Source organism: Pholcus phalangioides, unplaced genomic scaffold (assembly GCF_987345545.1).
Source record: "Pholcus phalangioides strain wild (caught in Gottingen) unplaced genomic scaffold, Ppha-v1.0 ptg000014l_1, whole genome shotgun sequence".
In the NCBI taxonomy this organism is placed as follows: domain Eukaryota; kingdom Metazoa; phylum Arthropoda; class Arachnida; order Araneae; family Pholcidae; genus Pholcus; species Pholcus phalangioides.
The window spans coordinates 25,767,240-25,785,599 of NW_028301607.1; the positions used below are offsets into that span (position 1 = coordinate 25,767,240).

The following is an 18,360-nucleotide window of genomic DNA, read 5'->3' on the forward strand; positions in this document are numbered from 1 at the left end:
TTTACAAGGGCAGCAGTGACTTAGAATTGAATGGAGCAGTTGAGGACATTCGCACCCCCCATTCACTATGCATACTCTGTGATTCATACCATATGCTTCATATTTTAATGAATATATCCCTTTAAGGGTTATGTCTTAGTATCATAAACCTCAACTGGTACTAATGCAATATTTAAAAATGACTGAATTTACAATTGTGATTATCGTAATAGCAAGGGTTGACAAATCTAAAAAAAATTTAGGAGTCAAGCATTTTCCCTGACAAAAACTGTATAAAATAGTGAATTATTTGACTTGCCTGAGATTTGGGGACTCTCCTCCTATGCTAGCAGACATAAATTCCAATAATTTTACGCTGTTCTCAAACTTCAATTCAGTTATCATCCATATAAAAAAATTAAGAACACACCAATGCCATTTTTTTAATTACCATGGCGACCTGGTGTTTGGGATTTGTCAAGTCCTGGTAATAGGGATACATGTAAAAGTTAGTTGTTTTTTTTCTCATTCCTTTTGGTAATTCATGCATATTTGCTACAGTGAATTTCTTAGAAACTTCAATCAAAAAAAGAGGGTGTGTCTAATATTTGAAGTCATCTTATAGTCAGGTAAATTAGTATATTTCAATAAATAAATTCCATTTCTTTTTTTTCTTAAAGCTATTCAGAAATAAAAAAAATGGGTTCGATATAAACTTTGCACTTTTGTCATTCAAAAATTTCAAAACCAGACTATACGAGAAACATGGACTGATAAAAGAAAAAAGTTATTTATAAAATATCGAATTTTTATCAAATTCTAGTTATATATTACCTCCATTGGCAGGTCTCGTTTCTAAAAAAAAACAGGTTTTCTCAAATGGTTTTTTTTTCAAGCTCCTTACCTCTGTATGGTCTAGAATAGTAGAAATTACTTAAAATAACATTTTTTTAAGTTTGTCCAATCATAATTTTATATACATTTGTGTTTAAACTAGAACAATTACTAGTCTCATTTACACAAAAACTGCAAATTTTTTTTTTTTTTAATTTGTTAATGTCAATCTAACTGGAAAAAAAGAAGATAAATCCATTGCTTCAATATTTGAGGTTTCGTAAAGCGTGATATAACCAAAGAACCATAATAGTAAAGCATTGCACATAAATATTCTGTCTCACATACACACACACATATATTAAGATGAAGAGTACAACACAAATACCAAACATATAATTTGACTAAGCCGAAAACCTATATAGGAACATATATATATATACTTACATATAATAAAATTAAGCTCATTCAACTAAATAATACTCGAATTCAACAAAAGAAAAATTAAATTAAAAAAATAATAACAATAATTAACGTGTATCACAAATTTATGAAAACTTGTAAATTTAAACAAATTTTATGCTACGTCTTCCCAGTTTCAATGTCCGATTTCATGATGGGAATGATCAGGTCATCCATGTTTGGCATCACCAGCACTTTCTGAAATGTAAACATAACACCAGAGATGAGTCATTATTCAACATTGAGAGGACAAGTTATAAATGTTTGAAGTATCTTAATCAAAACATTAACACAGTAAAATCTCCCACACCTGAAACAATTTTTTTTTTACATGCGCATATTTGAAAGTATGCGTGGCAGAGGAGAGAGGTGTACCTGAAATCAGTGACAGAAGAAATAGTTCAAAGTTAGCTCTCTATTGTCTGAGAGAAACGATGTCTATCTCCAACTGTTCATATAAAGTACAAAAGGCTTTCTTTCAAACCGAGCATTGCCTGGGCTCTATCAGTTTTAGACAATTTTAGCCATTGCCCTTGTCAAGGGGCGGGATTGTAACTGAGAAAACTTTATTACACACAATTAAATGTACGTACATTAAATTTATATACAGTAAAACCTGTTTATAATGATACTGTAGGCATCTATAAAAAAAATCTTGTTATAGACAGGTTATCGTTTAGACAGTTTAAGCATTTGTGCATCCAATGTTATGTATGTATAATGTGCACATGTAAAATAAAGTATGTAGTACCAACTAATTTTACTGAGCTTATTGATTCATCTTACAAATACTCACTTAAATAAAACTATATTTTATACACTTTAAATTATTTAAACTTTTTTTAAGCCCTTTGAGTTGAAAAAATTTGTTACAATTTTTAAAACCATCGTAGAGTAGTTTTGTCAACATTGTAATTTATGGCACCTATAAATCATTTTCACATTTGCTGTCTACTTTACTTTTTTTCGCAACATCTTGAATATTCCCCCCCCCCCCAAAAAAGTAGCTATTGTCGACTGAGAAATCCCATACTTCTTAACAGCATCAACTTGCTTTAGCCCTTCCTCAATTTCTGAAATTATTTTTAGCTTTTCTTCCATCATAGATTCAAGGCTTTAACACATCAAAAACAAACTTAAAGGAACAAATGGTCGGTCCAAAGTACAAGTACTGACTGCGAATAAACAGGTTTGATAGTGTCCATCAAATCCCCCTGCTACAACCGGTTTGACAACAAACCAATGTGCATATTCCAATCGCTAGTCCCCCGCCCATTTTTCAGCAATGATTTCTCATCACTTACATGCTTTAATCTTTTGTTATCTCACATTCTGGACCACTGAGAGTTATACAAATACAAATACAAATACAGCGCCACAACAGGCAAATTGCCCAACAAGGTGGCTGACTAAAGAACATCATGGATCCCCGAGCCATTTTTTGGAGGCCCTACCTACTACTCTGCTACACCACACATGCACCCCCCCCCCCCCGCGGAACCCCCAACGAATCGGTACATGCGGCAATGTGTGTGTACGTGTAGTGCAACCTGACGTAAAGTTTGTTTCTGTGTAATGCTTGTTATGTGTAGTACTGTCATCTGCCCCCAGTTTTTCTAACTATGAGTGAAGTGTTATGGTTGAATGATTTACCGTTGTAGGAATGTTGCTCCCTGTGGCGAGACTTTTGAACGGGGAGATCGGCTCGCATTTGCGCCTTGAAGTTGGGAACCACAGAAAACCAACTTCAGCCGACCACCACTGTGGGGTTCGAACCCGGATCCTCGCATCACGAGTCCGGCACTATAACCACTCGACCACCACAGCGGAAACAACAAAGAGTTGTTTTATAAGATTTTAAAAAAAATGAGATATAATAAATCGAACCAGATTTTTAAAGAGTTAAAATTATTGTTATATACAGTTGCATCTAAGAAGTTATCATCGCTGTAGACAGGTTTGAGCCACTTCAATATTTCCCACCATCTCTAAAATGCCTACTGCAAATTTTAGGTCTGAGTCGTTTCCCCTCCCCCTAATATTTCCTACAACTGTATGCCTGTGGATTTTGCTGCAGTTCTATTAATTTTCATCTTAAATCCAATACATGAGACAATTCACAAACAAATTACAAAGCTGTACATTCTATGTCTCTCCACACTTGTTTTCTCACAATAACAGATGAAATAAAGTATCATTTACTTACTTGAAATTCGAGAACCAATTTTTTCTCTATCCACTCAGTCACATGGGTCAATCTCACAGCACGGCAACCCAGTTTTGGACGAGCAACAATGGATAACTGGGGATTTTTACGAAATCCATACCTTAGAAGGAAAATATAACTATGTACAAATGTCAGAAATAAATAAAAGATTTTTATGTACAGATCTAATCAATAAAATTTCATAGTGATTATAATAGTTTTATAACATTGTAAAATAAAATTTATGCCAAATATAGAGGTTCAATAAGTGTGGGGTGGAATCACGCTAGTAAAAGGGCTGGGTATTTGTTATTACATAGGAAACAACACACGTGATAACACACATTGTATCTATCACCCATAGATTAGTACATTCTTTTCAAGTAATCGCCACACATATTTATGACTGACTGAAGACTTTAGACATTGGTGGTAGCAATGTCCTTATTGATGTTTCTGAAGGTCACTTCAACCCTTTGGCTGTGAAAATAGTCAGAAAAATACTTCTTTTATAGTGGTAGGGAAAATAAACTTTTTTGCTACTTAAATTTTTTTTTTTTAATTCCGCTTTTTCTTTTGTGAAAGGCAATCAAATTGAAATCAAATCAATTTTGATGGCAATCAAATTCCAGCATTGCAAGTTTAATACAATTGAAAAAAAAAAGTATGATTAAAAACACAAAATCTGGGTTTGAACCCATGATTACTGACAAAATAGTGATTTGGGGGAGGGGAGCAAGAACTCTACCACTACTCAATAATGTACACCCATCCCATGCGTAAAAGCAAACCTGTCAGAAAATATATAAATAATTAATAATAATAAAAACTAGAATACATATGTGTATGTCATCTATACATCATTTAAAGAATTTTCATCTTAAAGAAAAAATTGAAATAATCACAGGATGATGAGAGCAGGCTACAATGCACATCATCTGTGGATGATGGGAATATTGAGGGTTAAAACTTCACGCGAAAGCCCTCTTCTCTCAATGATTCCTTGAACTTGTGAAAGAGGTCAAAGCCAATAAAGCTCATGAGCGACAATAGAATTGGTGTACAAGTAACCCTTCTCCCTGCCTCTAGCAAAGTTAGTTTTATACTAGAACAGAAGATATCATGCATTTAAAAATGCTGCTAAAGAAACATGCCACCATCATCTGCTACCGCTATAGCAGGGCTTTGATGTCCCATGTTGCTTTGAAGACCACTATGACATTCCTTCCCATTTTTGCGTGCATCACTTCAACTCTGATACAAGCAGTCCTTTCTATGTAAACACTGCTTAAAGCAGTCTAATTTCACACTAACAAATTACGGATTTTTATCCATCTGTTCGAATACACAATGCTATTGACAACAACGGTGTTAGACACCTACAACTTTCCTTTAGATATTACTGGAAACCACAAAATCCTCTCATGCTTCTATGTCTGTGGGGCACTGGGGAGGGGGGGGGGGGTTCCATGGCTACCTTACTGTCTAAGTAGCGTTGACTCATTTGCTCAGCTATTTGGAATCAAAAATGATTGACGGTGCAGTTTAATCTACCAATTACAAGGCATAAAATAATCGAATTAGCAGAATTAAAAAAAAATGTATAGGTATGCAGTTATAAGTTGAATTTGCTATAGTGGAGTTTGACAGTTTAGAAAATTCTCTCTTATTTCTGCATCAAATACATTTTTGAAACAAATAATCAAATAATAAACAAATTATAACTACAAATTTAAAGCTACTTGGTTAGAATGTTTCATTAAATCATACAAATAAGTAAACTCCAAAAACAAAACACAGACACACACCCCAAATACTGGAAAAAATGACCCAAACTCCACAACTCACCAAAGTCTGTCGGTTGGCATAGTAGGGATATTAATGGCTAAGGTCCCAATGAGCCAATGCACTTCAACAGTCAATACGAGCGGCATGTTGGACACTTCTTCCATTGCCCTCTTGATGTACTTATTCTTTGCTGCTGTCTGGAAATAGCTTGACTGAGCTATCTTGTCAACTAGTCTTATCAGCTTCTTGCCAGTACTGCCTCCACCTCCCACGCTATGAACTAGAGTACTGAAAAGTTCAAAGTCATTAAAATTTTTCAGGACAATAGGATGTTTCTTTAAAATATGAATGTCTGACAGCCTTAAATGAGACCAATAATAATTTTTAAAAATAAGTGGCACATGAAAAAATGTAAGTGTTGAAGAGTAACATGTGTAGGTTTTGATTTCGCAAGATTTTTGGTATTGATATTGGAATGGGTTAAGAAAGGGTTGACCACTATTGCTCCAGAGTACATATTATTTTTTTTAGATTGCACGAGAAACACTCATCCAAAGCTAACTGCCCAACTTGCAAGACAATACAAAAAAAACCCAATAAATTTTATTAAAAACTGACAATAACAATAAACACAAACTAGAAGTAAAATGGTCTAAACACCTTTCCAAAATGTTTAGCGACCCACATGAAATGTGTTACAAGAACAATATATGATATTTACCTATCTTCTGTAGTAGCATCAGGTATTTCAGGCAAAGGAACGTCATCATCACTTGAGGACTCAGCACTATCATCATCATCACTATCATATGTTCGAGATCTGTAACAAAAAGTAAATAAATTTCATACAAACACATTTTATATCCTGAAAATATATTGTATATCGAAGGCTTAGTTCAAAAATGCAACAACTCAAAAAATCAATGTTTTGAGAATTCTGAAGATTCACTTTGTAAGGAACTGAATGTGAATCAACTCAAGATTTAATTAGAGTAGGGAGCATATAAGAAGAGTTGGAAGTTGTTGCTGTTTTGCAACATGCAGAAACATTTTCCACTGTTCTTATGGCATGTATAACCCAAAAATACAATTGTATGAGTTGTTGACTTTTTGAACCGTCGATATGATCAATTAAAAAAAATTCAATTTTCAAGTCAAATCTTTCAGAAAATCTTTTTACATGCTCCTCATATTCATTTCCATGTAAATGAATCTTTCATTATCTCCCCCATAGAGAATGTTTTGTTAATTTTCAATATATTTACCGACTGGAAACTGGGAAAAGCATTCATCATTTACCAAGCATTCATGATAGTGAACGCTGTCTGGGACATGCTTTACACTCCCTGCCCATGTTAATCTAACCACAATATACAGGACATATACAAATGAAAAATAAAAATAACATCAAAATGATGGTGGGCCTGAAGTATCTGATTCTGCAATACGTAGAGGTTCTACCACATACCAAAATGTACTGGAACTGCATATAGATTCATTTCAATGTGCCAAGAATATGAATGGAATTTTCCCGATAAAAATTTACACAGTACTTGATATTTAGCTTGAACAACTTCTTCTCTCTCTCCCACACACACCTTAAGATGGATCTGCATTACTTATGCGTGTATGTTCGCGTGACTTGACGAGCTATCTAGTAATGTGGATAGGATGATAAATCATCCAAGGTGAGTAAAAATGTGCCTGGACTATGCAGAGCTTCAATAAATTCAATGCTCACATGCTTAAATTCAATAAATAAGAATCTGACTTCGAGGACCCTCTCCAATCAAGTTTACTTGTGGATGGGTGGAAAATCATAGAAAAATTTTAAGTGTAACAAGGTATATTTCAAAGTGCAATTTTCTCAAATTCAATGAAAATAATGACTTGAATTAACAGAATCGAAACTAAGTTAAAAAGAAAAATTTATAGGTATGGACAGACCCTATTGGCATCTCTTCCATCTCCTTCTCTTTGCTTTCAGAACTCAAGGTATAAGTAACGTCGCCACTTCTCTGCAACTTCAAAAGGTTCAACTTTGTTTCTAGCGTCATCTGGAAGGATCCATTGTATGAAATGTCAATATCAGTCCATAAGCCTCTGTCATCCATCACTGGATTTGAAGCCCGGTGTATCTTCGGCAAAGCAGAGCCAAGGTTGATATCAGTTATTTTAAGCTCTTCTATGAAATTCGGAAGCTATCGTAAATTTAAAAAAATCAAAAAATAATTCAGTATAGTATGTCAAAAATTAACAATTTCCATACAAAACAAGTTTATAATTTACTGAATTGAATTGGGATAGCAATATGGTTTGCAAGTATTTTTAACATTAAAATTTACAAATGAATTGGTTTTCAAGCTGTAACAGAAGCTCCATTTATAATGCAAGTATTTCCATTACTAATGTTCTTAATTAGTTATCTGTGTTTCACTAACTATACTTAATAATTTACATACTACTAAAGAAGTAGTCGAAAATCTCATACTTTCAATTTACTCAATTTCCTTTGTATCCTTTCAGCGACGAGAGCAGCCCATATATCTTCCGTAAGAAAGTCGAAGAAAAGCCTCCCAATAAGAGCATTCAACCATGCATGGCTCTGTGCATTCTGGCTCTGACTTGTTGCCTTCGATGGTTTAGAATCAATAGCATCGGCAGAATCCTTGGAAAAGGTACCGTGACGAGGGTGGATAGGGGATAAGAGTTGAGTCATGTAGTATTCAAATTTGAAGTGCTTATCGAACTTAATTTCCGAAAAAGCATCGTCTTCGCCAGGTTCTAGATCTTGATCATCTACTGCAAGCATGTTCCCCAAACTCGAAGACTGCTGAAGCAGCCCAAGATCCAAAGACACTGCTCGTTTGCTTTCAAAGAACTGGCCATCAAGACTAGATATATTTGGTGTGGAAGCAGGCGAGTATGATTTGAGCATTTTTGAACGAGATGATTTTAGGAACCTATAGTACCAATCATATTTTTCTCTGTCTGTGCGAGCAAACAGATAAATAACAACTTCACCATTTTCATTAATTTTTGGTTCAAATCTCTTTGCTGGAGATGATTCTTTTGATCCTGATGATGACCGGCGAGTAGAACATGGCGAGCCTTTTAAATTGCTATCAGAGGACTGTTTGGAATCAGGAATCACTATGCATACTGGGTATTTTTTGCTCCACAGCCTAAAAGAAAGACGTATGATTCAAAATCAACTTGTTATTAAATCATGAATGTAAAGATGCACTCATTTCATTTCCTTTAATAACCTTTACTTAAAAATTGTTTCAGTTACACGTTTTGATAATTGAATATGTAGAGAAAGATGCAACTGAATAATAATCAAAGAACCTTAATATCTTACTCTCGATTAATTATGTACACCCTGTATTTTATTAAGGGTTCTGAGCTGTGTACAGCTTCAACTATTTATCAGAAAACTATTAAATTTCAAGAACGTCCTAATGAAAAAATCGGGAGAGTTTTTGAAGCCCTTTAAAGACCGAGATTACCTGTACAGCTTCTGGTGCAGAATCACAGCATAGCTGCAACCAAGGGCGTACCAGGTGGAGGGGGGGGGGGCAACTCACCGATACTAAATTGATAATACTAGTACTAATTGAATTCTGTGCTGTGTGTCAATTACTACACTTTAATTTCTCTTCTGGGAGGGGGGGGGGGAACGGCTTCCCCCTCTGCCCCTCGCTGGGTATGCCCATAGCTGCAACATTAAAGAATGAGAATTGGGGAGCTTTTTTCACAAATCCCCAACCAAAGCCAAACACAGATAAATATAAAACAAATTTTTTTTTAAAAAGAAAGTTCAATTGTAAGGTCTTCCCCCTTTGCATAAATGAGGCATTGTGCTAGCCATCGCCAATCAGCGCAAAAGGTGCCAATTAACACCCAAAAGTAGGTTAAATCACTTGTGATTACCATGCTCTAATCAAAATCACCCAACAAAATGCAGTCATCTGACTCAAAACAAAGTCAGACTAAACAGGATGCATAGTCATTTAGGACACCCTTCATCTCGTCGATTGCCAGGGATGGGTTCGACTGTGGAAAGGCTGAAGTGGCTGTTTGGGAAATTCTATCTTTCCCTTGCCAAACTGAAATATTTCTTTATGATCTCGTGCAAGGTGAAAATTTGCTTTACACATTAACATGGACTTTTCAAAATAATAATAAGCTTGTGAATGATTTTCCCTTCAAATGTAGGGATTTTTTGCAATGACAATTAAAATTCTGGAGATATAAGAATTTTTCTCAAGTCTGGGTCGTGGAGTAGAAATTCTGAAGCCTCCCGAAAAATTCAGTAGACTTAGCAGCCTTGTCACAGTGTTCCTAGAAAAAAGTTTCAGCAGCAAAGAACGTTTCTTGTAAAGTCAACGCCATAATTTTTACAATAGAAATTAGACTGGAAATGGAGATGTCGTGAATTTTGTAAGAACCTATTTGTTTCACTAACCTCAGAACAAATTTCAACGAATAACAACTCTATTGAAATTGAAGATAGATGTCACTCACACCAACTCTTACATTGCAAAATACAGTGAAACCTACCTAAAATGGAAACCTGTCTTTTTCTTCGACAGAATAAAAAAAATAGTCCCTTCATTGATTAATCCTTTCATGTGCACCTTTATAAAACCGAAACCTGTCTAAAATGGAATATCATTTCAGTCTCTTGACGCTCTGTTTTGTATGGGTTTCACGATATAATACAATCAGGAAAAAAGTGTGATACAAACACAGAATCTGGGTTCGAACCCACAATCACAGAAAAAATAGTCATTGATGGCAGGCAAGCACTCTACCACTACTCAACAATGCACATCCATTCTACATAGTACAAGCAAAAATCTGTTGGAGAATAAGTAACTAGAAGCTGCGAACATGAGTGCACCATGTACATGTAAATTCGAGAACTTCATGTCAGAAAGGAAAAATTCAGATCATCATAGGATGATTGAGCAGACTACTATGCCGATCATATGTGGATGATGGGAGCATTCTTAGGGTTAAAAAATCCTTGTACACATATATCATAAATCTATACACAGAATACTCTTACAGCGAGGCAGGGCACCATTTGCAAATAAAACAAAGGTAGAATTAAAGTTATCATTTTTGCTTATCCATACCTTTTTCTGTTCAAACCTTCGGGTAACAGGTTGACAGATGCCCCAGTGATATCATAATGTCGTTGATATATGAATGCAAGCTCATGGCGGGCCTCGTTGAACATGGCTCGCTTCGGAATATTCGTTTTTGGGTGAGAGATGCGAAGGTGTGATCCATCGAGCCTGATATACACAGAGTTGGTGCAGTTCACATGATATGTGTCAGCATTGTACTCAGATGATAGCTCATTCATCCATCCCTAGAAGCACAGCAAAAGGGGAAAAAACTAGATTACAGTAAAAATACATAATAACGAGAACTCACTATCACACGAAAGGTTGCAACTAGATGCTTGGTCAACCAGGCAAGCATGCATTTTGGTGTCTTCATGTAATATTCAAGGGGAAGTTAAAGGGTGAAATTATTGCCCTCTATGACCTATTCCCCCTCTAGTTGCGGCCCTGATCACAGGAAAAATTTTCATTACACATAAGCAAATTTAGTTTTTGCTCTTTAAGGTAATAAATTGTAGAAAATTCCTACTGTATCTGTATTTTAATCATCTTTCAGATTGATTCGTTCTAATACTAGTGAATAAAAAAGATTCCGGTCATTGAATTGATTTTTAGGTAAACATCTGTTTATTCCAGTGGTTCTCAAATTCGGTCACCCTCAGCTCCATGACCCCAGTTAGCGGTTATTCGCAGCTCCCCAGAATAGTTCAACAAAGAACAGCTTCAATGATACAAATACAAATACAACACCACAACAGGCAAATTGCCCAACGAGGTGGCTGACTTAAGAACATCGTGGATCCCCGAGCCATTTTTTGGAGGCCCTACCTACTACTACTACAACACACATGCACCCCGCCCACTCCCCCCCCCCCCCGCGGAACCCCCCAATGAATCGGTACATGCGGGAATGTGCGTGTACGTGTAGTGAAACCTGACGTGAAGTTTTGTTGTTTCTCTGTAATGCTTGTTATGTGTAGTGCTGCCATCTGCCACAAGTTTTTTTTTCTAACTATGAGTGAAGTGTTATGATTGAATGATTTATCGTTGTAGGACTGTTGCTCTCTGTGGTGAGACTTTTTAACGGGGAGATCGGCTCGCATTTGCGCCTTGAAGTTGGGAACCACAGAAAACCAACTTCAGCCGACCACCACTGTGGGGTTCGAACCCGGATCCTCGCATCGCGAGTCCATCACTATAACCACTCGACCACCAAACAGATACATATGTTGACAGCTTGCAGCGATGCCCACTTTGAGAGCCACTGGTTTATTAAACGTGTTAGCACAGAATTTCATAACCACTTGGCAGACTGAGTGAACAATTTAAATTCCCACTGCTCAATTCTGTGGCACATTATCGTTCCACTAATTGGAAACGTTTTTTTATCGTGATTCGGAATAGTGTTTACAATGATCACATGAGTGGTAGTAATCCCCATCCTCAAGTTTAATTCTTGAAGTGACAGAAAAAGAAAAATGGGCGTTTGAGAATTTTTTTTACACTATAACAAATACTCCCTAATTTTCAACTCACTATAAAAGAATGTTTCTGTATGTTTTTCGAATATTTTTTGTGAACATTAGCTGCAAATCACTTGTTTTAATGAAATGGCTGCTGTAGACTTATACTGATATTTGACTTTTACTGTAATTCCCATCACTTTGAATTTTTCTGGATTTTTTCCCCCCCACAAAAATTTATTTATGAAGTTTCTATTGCTTCTCTTCATGGTCGCAACTATATGCTTGGTCACCCTGGGCAAGCATGCATTTTGACGCCCCCTTGTAATGTTGAAGGAGAAGTTTAAGAATGAAATTTGTGCCCCCTCAGGTCCAACACCCGAGGCACGAGACCCATCTGCCCCTCCCCCCAGTTGCGGCCTTACTTCTCTTATATGGGATGTAGCAAGGTGGATAATCAGAGGTGGATTTATGATTTTGCTAAATGTGGCTCTACAAATTTTGCTGCCCTTTTCTTATTCTAGTCTAATTTTCTTGACCACACACTCCTCAAATTCACTGCCCTGTGCTATAACCTGATTGGCCCCACTCCTGTAAATATGCCTTGTGTCTCTAAGTCCCTCTTTCTCAGAGTCATTCATATTATATTTTGATCACTCACATGTTCATACACTCTTTTTAACATTCACATGCTTATACATGCTGTAAATCTCACTGTTGGTCGGCCTCATGCTCACACTCTTTTGGACATTCATATGCTTATACATGCTCTAAATTCCATACTTGGTCGGCTCATGCTTATACATGCTCTAAATTCCATACTTGGTCGGCTCATGCTTATACATGCTCTAAATTCCATACTTGGTCGGTCCATGCTCACACATGGTCACTCTTTTGATTGCTTACTGACCTGGTTCCTCCATTTCTAGATCAACCTTTTAATTGTTAACCATTTGTGGTCTTATGGCGAGGTGGACTCAACATAGGTATGCATCACGAAACAATACTTCATTGCTATAATTGCCCCTTATGATAATAGGAAGGTCCTGTGAATTTGGCTTCTAAATAACTCATAAATTATACAAAAACTGCAAAGAGACAAACTTCCAGGGTGCCTTTCTCACTGTGGGAGGGGGGGCATTATAAAAAATAAAAAACAAACCAGGCCAAATAAATGCCGATAAACCTATGAACCGCAAAAGAGAACATACACTCTCTTTTGAACGCTCTTTTCGTCAATCCCAGACTCACATGCTCTCTAGGTCACTCTTTTGGACACTCACGTGCTCTCTAGGTCACTCTTTTGGACACTCATGTGCTCTCTAGGTCACTCTTTTGGACACTCATGTGCTCTCTAGGTCACTCTTTTGGACACTCACATGCTTTAAATAACTTTTTTGGTCAGTATCATGCTCACACAATTCTCTAGGTCATTCTCTTAACTGCTCATTGACCTGGCTCCTCAATTTCTAGGTCAATCTTTTGATCAAAATGATCAATCATTCATATGATAGCACACGTTGTACATCACTTTTAGGTAATTCACATGCTTACACATTCTCTAGGCCACTCTCCAGTCATTGACATGCTTGTGAACTCTCTCAGTCCCTTGCTCTCTGGCAGGCAGAGACTAATTTATGGTGGGCTTACACAAATTATACTGCCCCTCAACCCTACTAATTGTTTTGGTTACTCATTCCTCAAATCGGCTGTTCCTGTAAACTTGACTTCGACTATAGTCAAGGGCATACCCAGGATCTGAACTAGAGGGGGGGGGGGAGCAGCTGCCTCCTCTGCCCTTCGCTGGGTATACCCATGACTATAGCCCTCTATATATAAACCCACTCTGTAAATACGATACTGAGAAAAATTAACTCTCCCCCCCCCCCTCCACATTATTTCAAGATTCAAAGAGAACAGAGATCGTAGAAAATACTAATCTTACATAATTTCATGCGAGTTTGCAGAGGGGAATTGTTGAAATAGTGTTTTTTGCTGGCAATGCACTGCTAGAGGCTTGTTAGAAATTTTACCAACATTTCTGGAGCGAAGTGGAATAGCAGTTCAGAATAAAGGAGTAGGCCTACTTCCCTCTAGGCTGCGAGATTGAGTAACCGTGCACAAGTGAAAGTGATTCTGCATGCGCAAAATCCCAAAGTCATTTGTAAAGTCTTAACAAATGATTTTCATTGCAGGTCATAAAATTTGATACTTGGAAACACTATTTGAAATTCTGCACTTTTTGCCCAATAGGGAACTTGAACACTTTGTGATCATCACAATGTGCACATTTACTATGCATGCTACCCTTTTGCTTTTTTTTGGATAAAACCTAGTTTTGACGGATTAGTAACATGGTACTCTTTGTTTATTCCATAACAGTGCTGTTTTTACAGCATCATTGGGTGCCACCAGCAAAGGTGGAGCACCTAATTAGCTGAAAGCACCGGATTACAAATTTCTATGCTTTCGCTTGAATATCACAGCACCAAATCAAATTATCAAGAGGCCCTATGCACTTGAGACCCCAAAGCCCTGGTGAGCCGCATGCATTAAAACAGCACTGGCCTCAGAACTTTTCTGTAACTATCCACACATTTTCAACACCAAATTGGTGCATTTTGACTTGATGCCTTCGGTGCAATTCTAGGCTTCTTGCTACAATATTGAGTCTTCTTGGCTCAATATTTAGCAAAGAACATTAAGATATAAAAATATTTAACAGAATTTATCAAAATATCTCGGAATGTAAACCAGCACAGCTGAAATGAAAGCTATATCAGAGATTATACACCGTCGGCTGACACTTTATTTTCACGTCCTTAATAACAGAGCTCCGTTGAATCAAGCAGCACCTTCAATGCAGTAACAGATAAATTACGTCATCAGGGAAGAAACCTGTATGGTTTTGAACAAAAATGTGATTGCATGAGAGAGCCAAGCTTACTCAAAGAAACTCACCAGGTAAGTAAGAAGCAGAGCCAAACTTGCGGCTCAAATTCTCCAAAGACAAAAAAAAGGTGTCAATTAGTCTGAGGAGTGGTCACCAAGACAAAAAAAAAAGTGCTGAATGGATGATTATAATGGAAAAGTACCCTGGCCTCAAGTGCAGAAAGGGGGGGGGCCTTCAAGAAAATGAGATCTGATTCAAGAGTAAGCAGGCAAATTATAGGCAGGCATTTCTAGCCAGGTAAGGGGAGTCTCAGAAAAATCAAGTCGCCCGGGATAGAACCCCGTCATGCTCTTAAGACGACCCTGCTTTGAGACAAATAGCGTAACTCACTCATATATACTTAGATATTTAAAACACTATAGAGGAGATTAAAATTACTCAGAGATACCTAAAAATTTGCAACAAAAGTTACCGACTACATTGAAATTTCTCAATAAAATTACACGATACAGACCTTGAAGAATAAAATCTCCAATTACCTTGTATATGATATCTTTAGCTAAACTCGAATCATCAATAACCAAAGGATTCATGGCATCGTAATCTGGTAGTTTGAAAGGTTCTTTCGGTTGAAGCGGTTTCATCAAGACGTAAGTAATTGAGCCGGCGAGAAAGCAGCCTGTTAAGAATCCAGTCAACAGGGAGGGGAAAGGAAAAATCGTGAGTAAAAAAGCAATAAGAATGACAAGGGCAGCCATCTTATTCCACAGGGAATTCTGAAAATATTTCGTTGATGTCTTGTGCAAAAATTTGTGTGGGAAATAAAAACCCTCGTCATCAAGATGAGCAGAATTTGGACAGTCTAGTTCGATTTTTGAAGCGGAAATGCACGACTTCAACCTGTCCTCCAGCATCTTGCCTTTTGTTAGAACGTCTGCGACATCGCTGTCAGACTTTTGCGCGTCTCTCTCGAAACTGAAGCTTCTGGATGCCATGAGCGACGATAGAGTCATGTTGAACTCAGGACGATCAAATGCTTTTTTCCTGACTAGTGGAGTTTTCTGTTTTGTACTCGATGATGATGATGACGTCGAGGGCAATGACTGGGACAATGGTCTCTGCTCCAAACATGGCGACTTTTGTTCGGTGTTTGAGCGTTTGTTTTCGTTCGCAGCGAATTTCTCAAATATCTGTTGCACTTCTAAGTTCTCCGTTGCTTCTAATGATGGACTCAGATGATCATCTTCTTTAATCAAAGTCTCTGAATGTGATACCTTTGATGTTGGAGCACTGAATACTTTGACATCTTGACTAGGGTCTGAAATACTACTCTTCAGCTCTGGGAAAGAAAAGCTTTCCGGAAGCTCCCCTTCCCCTATCAACTCTTTACCAATTCTTTCTTCAAGATTTTTCGTTATTCTACCTTTGAGATCCTTCAGAAATGGCCAAACCTCAGTTTCAGAAGAGCTAGAGTCAGAATCCAGGCTGGCAGCTCGACGGCCAAACCTAGAGAAATAATCTTTAACAGACTCTTTTACTGCAGCCTCTTTGGCTCCTGTGTCGGAATATCCGAGAGAGGTAGAATCGTTAGATCTCTCAACATCGCCAATGATGTCGATACTTTCTGTCGATCCATTTGATTGTTTGTGTAACGATTCGTCATCTATCTTTGACCTGTTCATTTCATCTTTTTTCCTTTTCGACGGAGCCGTTGTTTTCCCTTCTAGAGAGTTTTCTGTTTTCAAACCAACGTTTTCCTTTGGTCCACCAAGCCTGTTCTTATTTTCAGATATTGGCTCGAGTTTATTGCCAGGAGAAACTTCTTCTAATTCTTCATCTACGCGACTGAATCTGAAAGATATAGTGCTACTTGGTGGAGGTGCGTTTCTGTTCCTCAGTTTCGGAAATGGATGTTTCCCGCTCATATTTTCAGCTCGTTCGCTTAATGTCCAGGTACAGAATAATTTAAGCACACCATCTGAAACACAAAAAGTTTTCAAAATACATCAGAATTAGATGTCACAATTGAGATAGTCAAAAAATTCAAATCACAATAATCTTTCAATATATTTACTCAAGTGTTTTTCCTCGGGTAATCAACTGGTTTTTTCTATATTTATCATTTGAACACAATACGTGTTGAAATCGAATATAATAAAAATATACTTTTGTTACATGCTTGGTATGTTGCTCACATGCTTTTATTCTCTCTAGATCACCTTTTTGTCACTCACATTGCTCTCGCCAACTCTTATGGTTGCTCACAAGCTTGCACACTCTCTCAACATCGCTCACATGCTCTCTCTAGGTCACTCTTAAGGTTGCCAATATGCTTGCACACTCTATAAATCACTCTTGTGGTTGCTCACAAGCTTGCACACTCTCCCAACATCACTCACATGCTCTCTCTAAGTCACTCTTAAGGTTGCCAATATGCTTGCATACTCTATAAATCACTCTTGTGGTTGCTCATACGCTTGAATATCCCTTAGGTCACTCTTTTGGTCGCTCACTAACCTGTCCATTGCTCTGTAGGCAGCGGTCGATTTATGGCTTTGCCTCCCTCTCCCATTCTAGTCTAATTTTCTTGACTACTCACTCATTTCTTAAATTTGCTACACACCCTGGGCTTTTGCCCCCATCGCCTCTTTTCCCTCGTAAATACGCCCCTGGTTAAATGTTCGATTTCTTGTTTATTGTGTTCAGTCATTTTTATTATAAACAATCAACTATATTTCTTGGTGTTTACACAAATCACGAATCAATAATAACTAAAGTGGATAAACAAATAATTTACTTTGTAAAGCGAGGTCGGATTTCGAGAGTAATTTCTATCACCATTGTGGGTATTTAAATAATTATCAGCACTGCTTTTCTTGCGTAATCAGTGGGCAAAACAGCTGACTGATGACACCGAAAAAAAACCATCTTGGCACCTGGAAATCTCAAATAGCCTTCATAAAGATGTTCGATACAAACAACCAATCAAAACACTCCTTTTAAACAGGGTATTCATGACTTTGACAAAATACACGAATCAAATTGGGTGTTTTATATTTTGATGATATTATACCATTCATGATTGATTTTTCACACGCCTTTATATATTCGAATTAAGAAAAAAATTAGACAATGATTTTTTACAGTATATGTTGGTTGAAAGCTATACATAAATAACTTTTTTGTCATTTTTATTCTTTTTTGAACCTATTAATTTCATAAAATATGAAGATATCATCATCATCACACTTTATGTGACCATATTGAAAAAAAAAGGGACGATCATTAACACAACCCGTAACGAATAACGAATACAGGATTAAAAAGTTTTAAGATTGAGCTTTCTTGGCATACTTGACAAAATGAGTATTTTCACTAGAATAATAAGTAAGCAGGATACTCTGTGTAAAAAAATAATTTTATTCCCCAAAAATACAGGTAGTATGGTCACATTATGAGAACATGGTAAAAATTAATATTTACATTAATTATAAAAGTTCTAATTATAACGTTTTGATTAAAATTAGTCATCATAGCAGTCTATAATATAGATTTTAATGTTTTACCTGTGATATTTTTCTTCTTTTCCACTCA

General features: G+C 36.8%; 1 protein-coding gene across 1 annotated transcript; it reads right to left on the bottom strand.

Annotated features, from left to right (window-relative positions):
* Window positions 1–1,026: 1,026 nt before the first annotated feature.
* Window positions 1,027–17,729, bottom strand: LOC149078360 (testis-expressed protein 2-like). Its single transcript, XM_089242013.1, has 9 exons — window positions 17,564–17,729; window positions 15,306–16,744; window positions 10,417–10,655; window positions 7,761–8,454; window positions 7,217–7,470; window positions 5,991–6,089; window positions 5,330–5,557; window positions 3,482–3,602; window positions 1,027–1,473 (listed from the first exon to the last, which is right to left on the bottom strand). Exons 2-9 carry the CDS (start codon window positions 16,689–16,691, stop codon window positions 1,396–1,398), a joined length of 3,099 nt encoding a protein of 1,032 aa, XP_089098139.1. The 5' UTR covers window positions 16,692–16,744; window positions 17,564–17,729; the 3' UTR covers window positions 1,027–1,395.
* Window positions 17,730–18,360: the final 631 nt, after the last annotated feature.

Coding starts and splice junctions, on each gene's coding strand:
- LOC149078360 (XM_089242013.1), bottom strand. CDS start 16,691: ATGAGCGGGAAACATCCATTTCCGAAACTGAGGAACAGAAACGCACCT. Junction 5,558..5,990: donor GATGCTACTACAGAAGATAG/GTAAATATCATA, acceptor TGAACTTTTCAG/TACTCTAGTTCATAGCGTGG. Junction 1,474..3,481: donor AATTGGTTCTCGAATTTCAA/GTAAGTAAATGA, acceptor TTTACATTTCAG/AAAGTGCTGGTGATGCCAAA.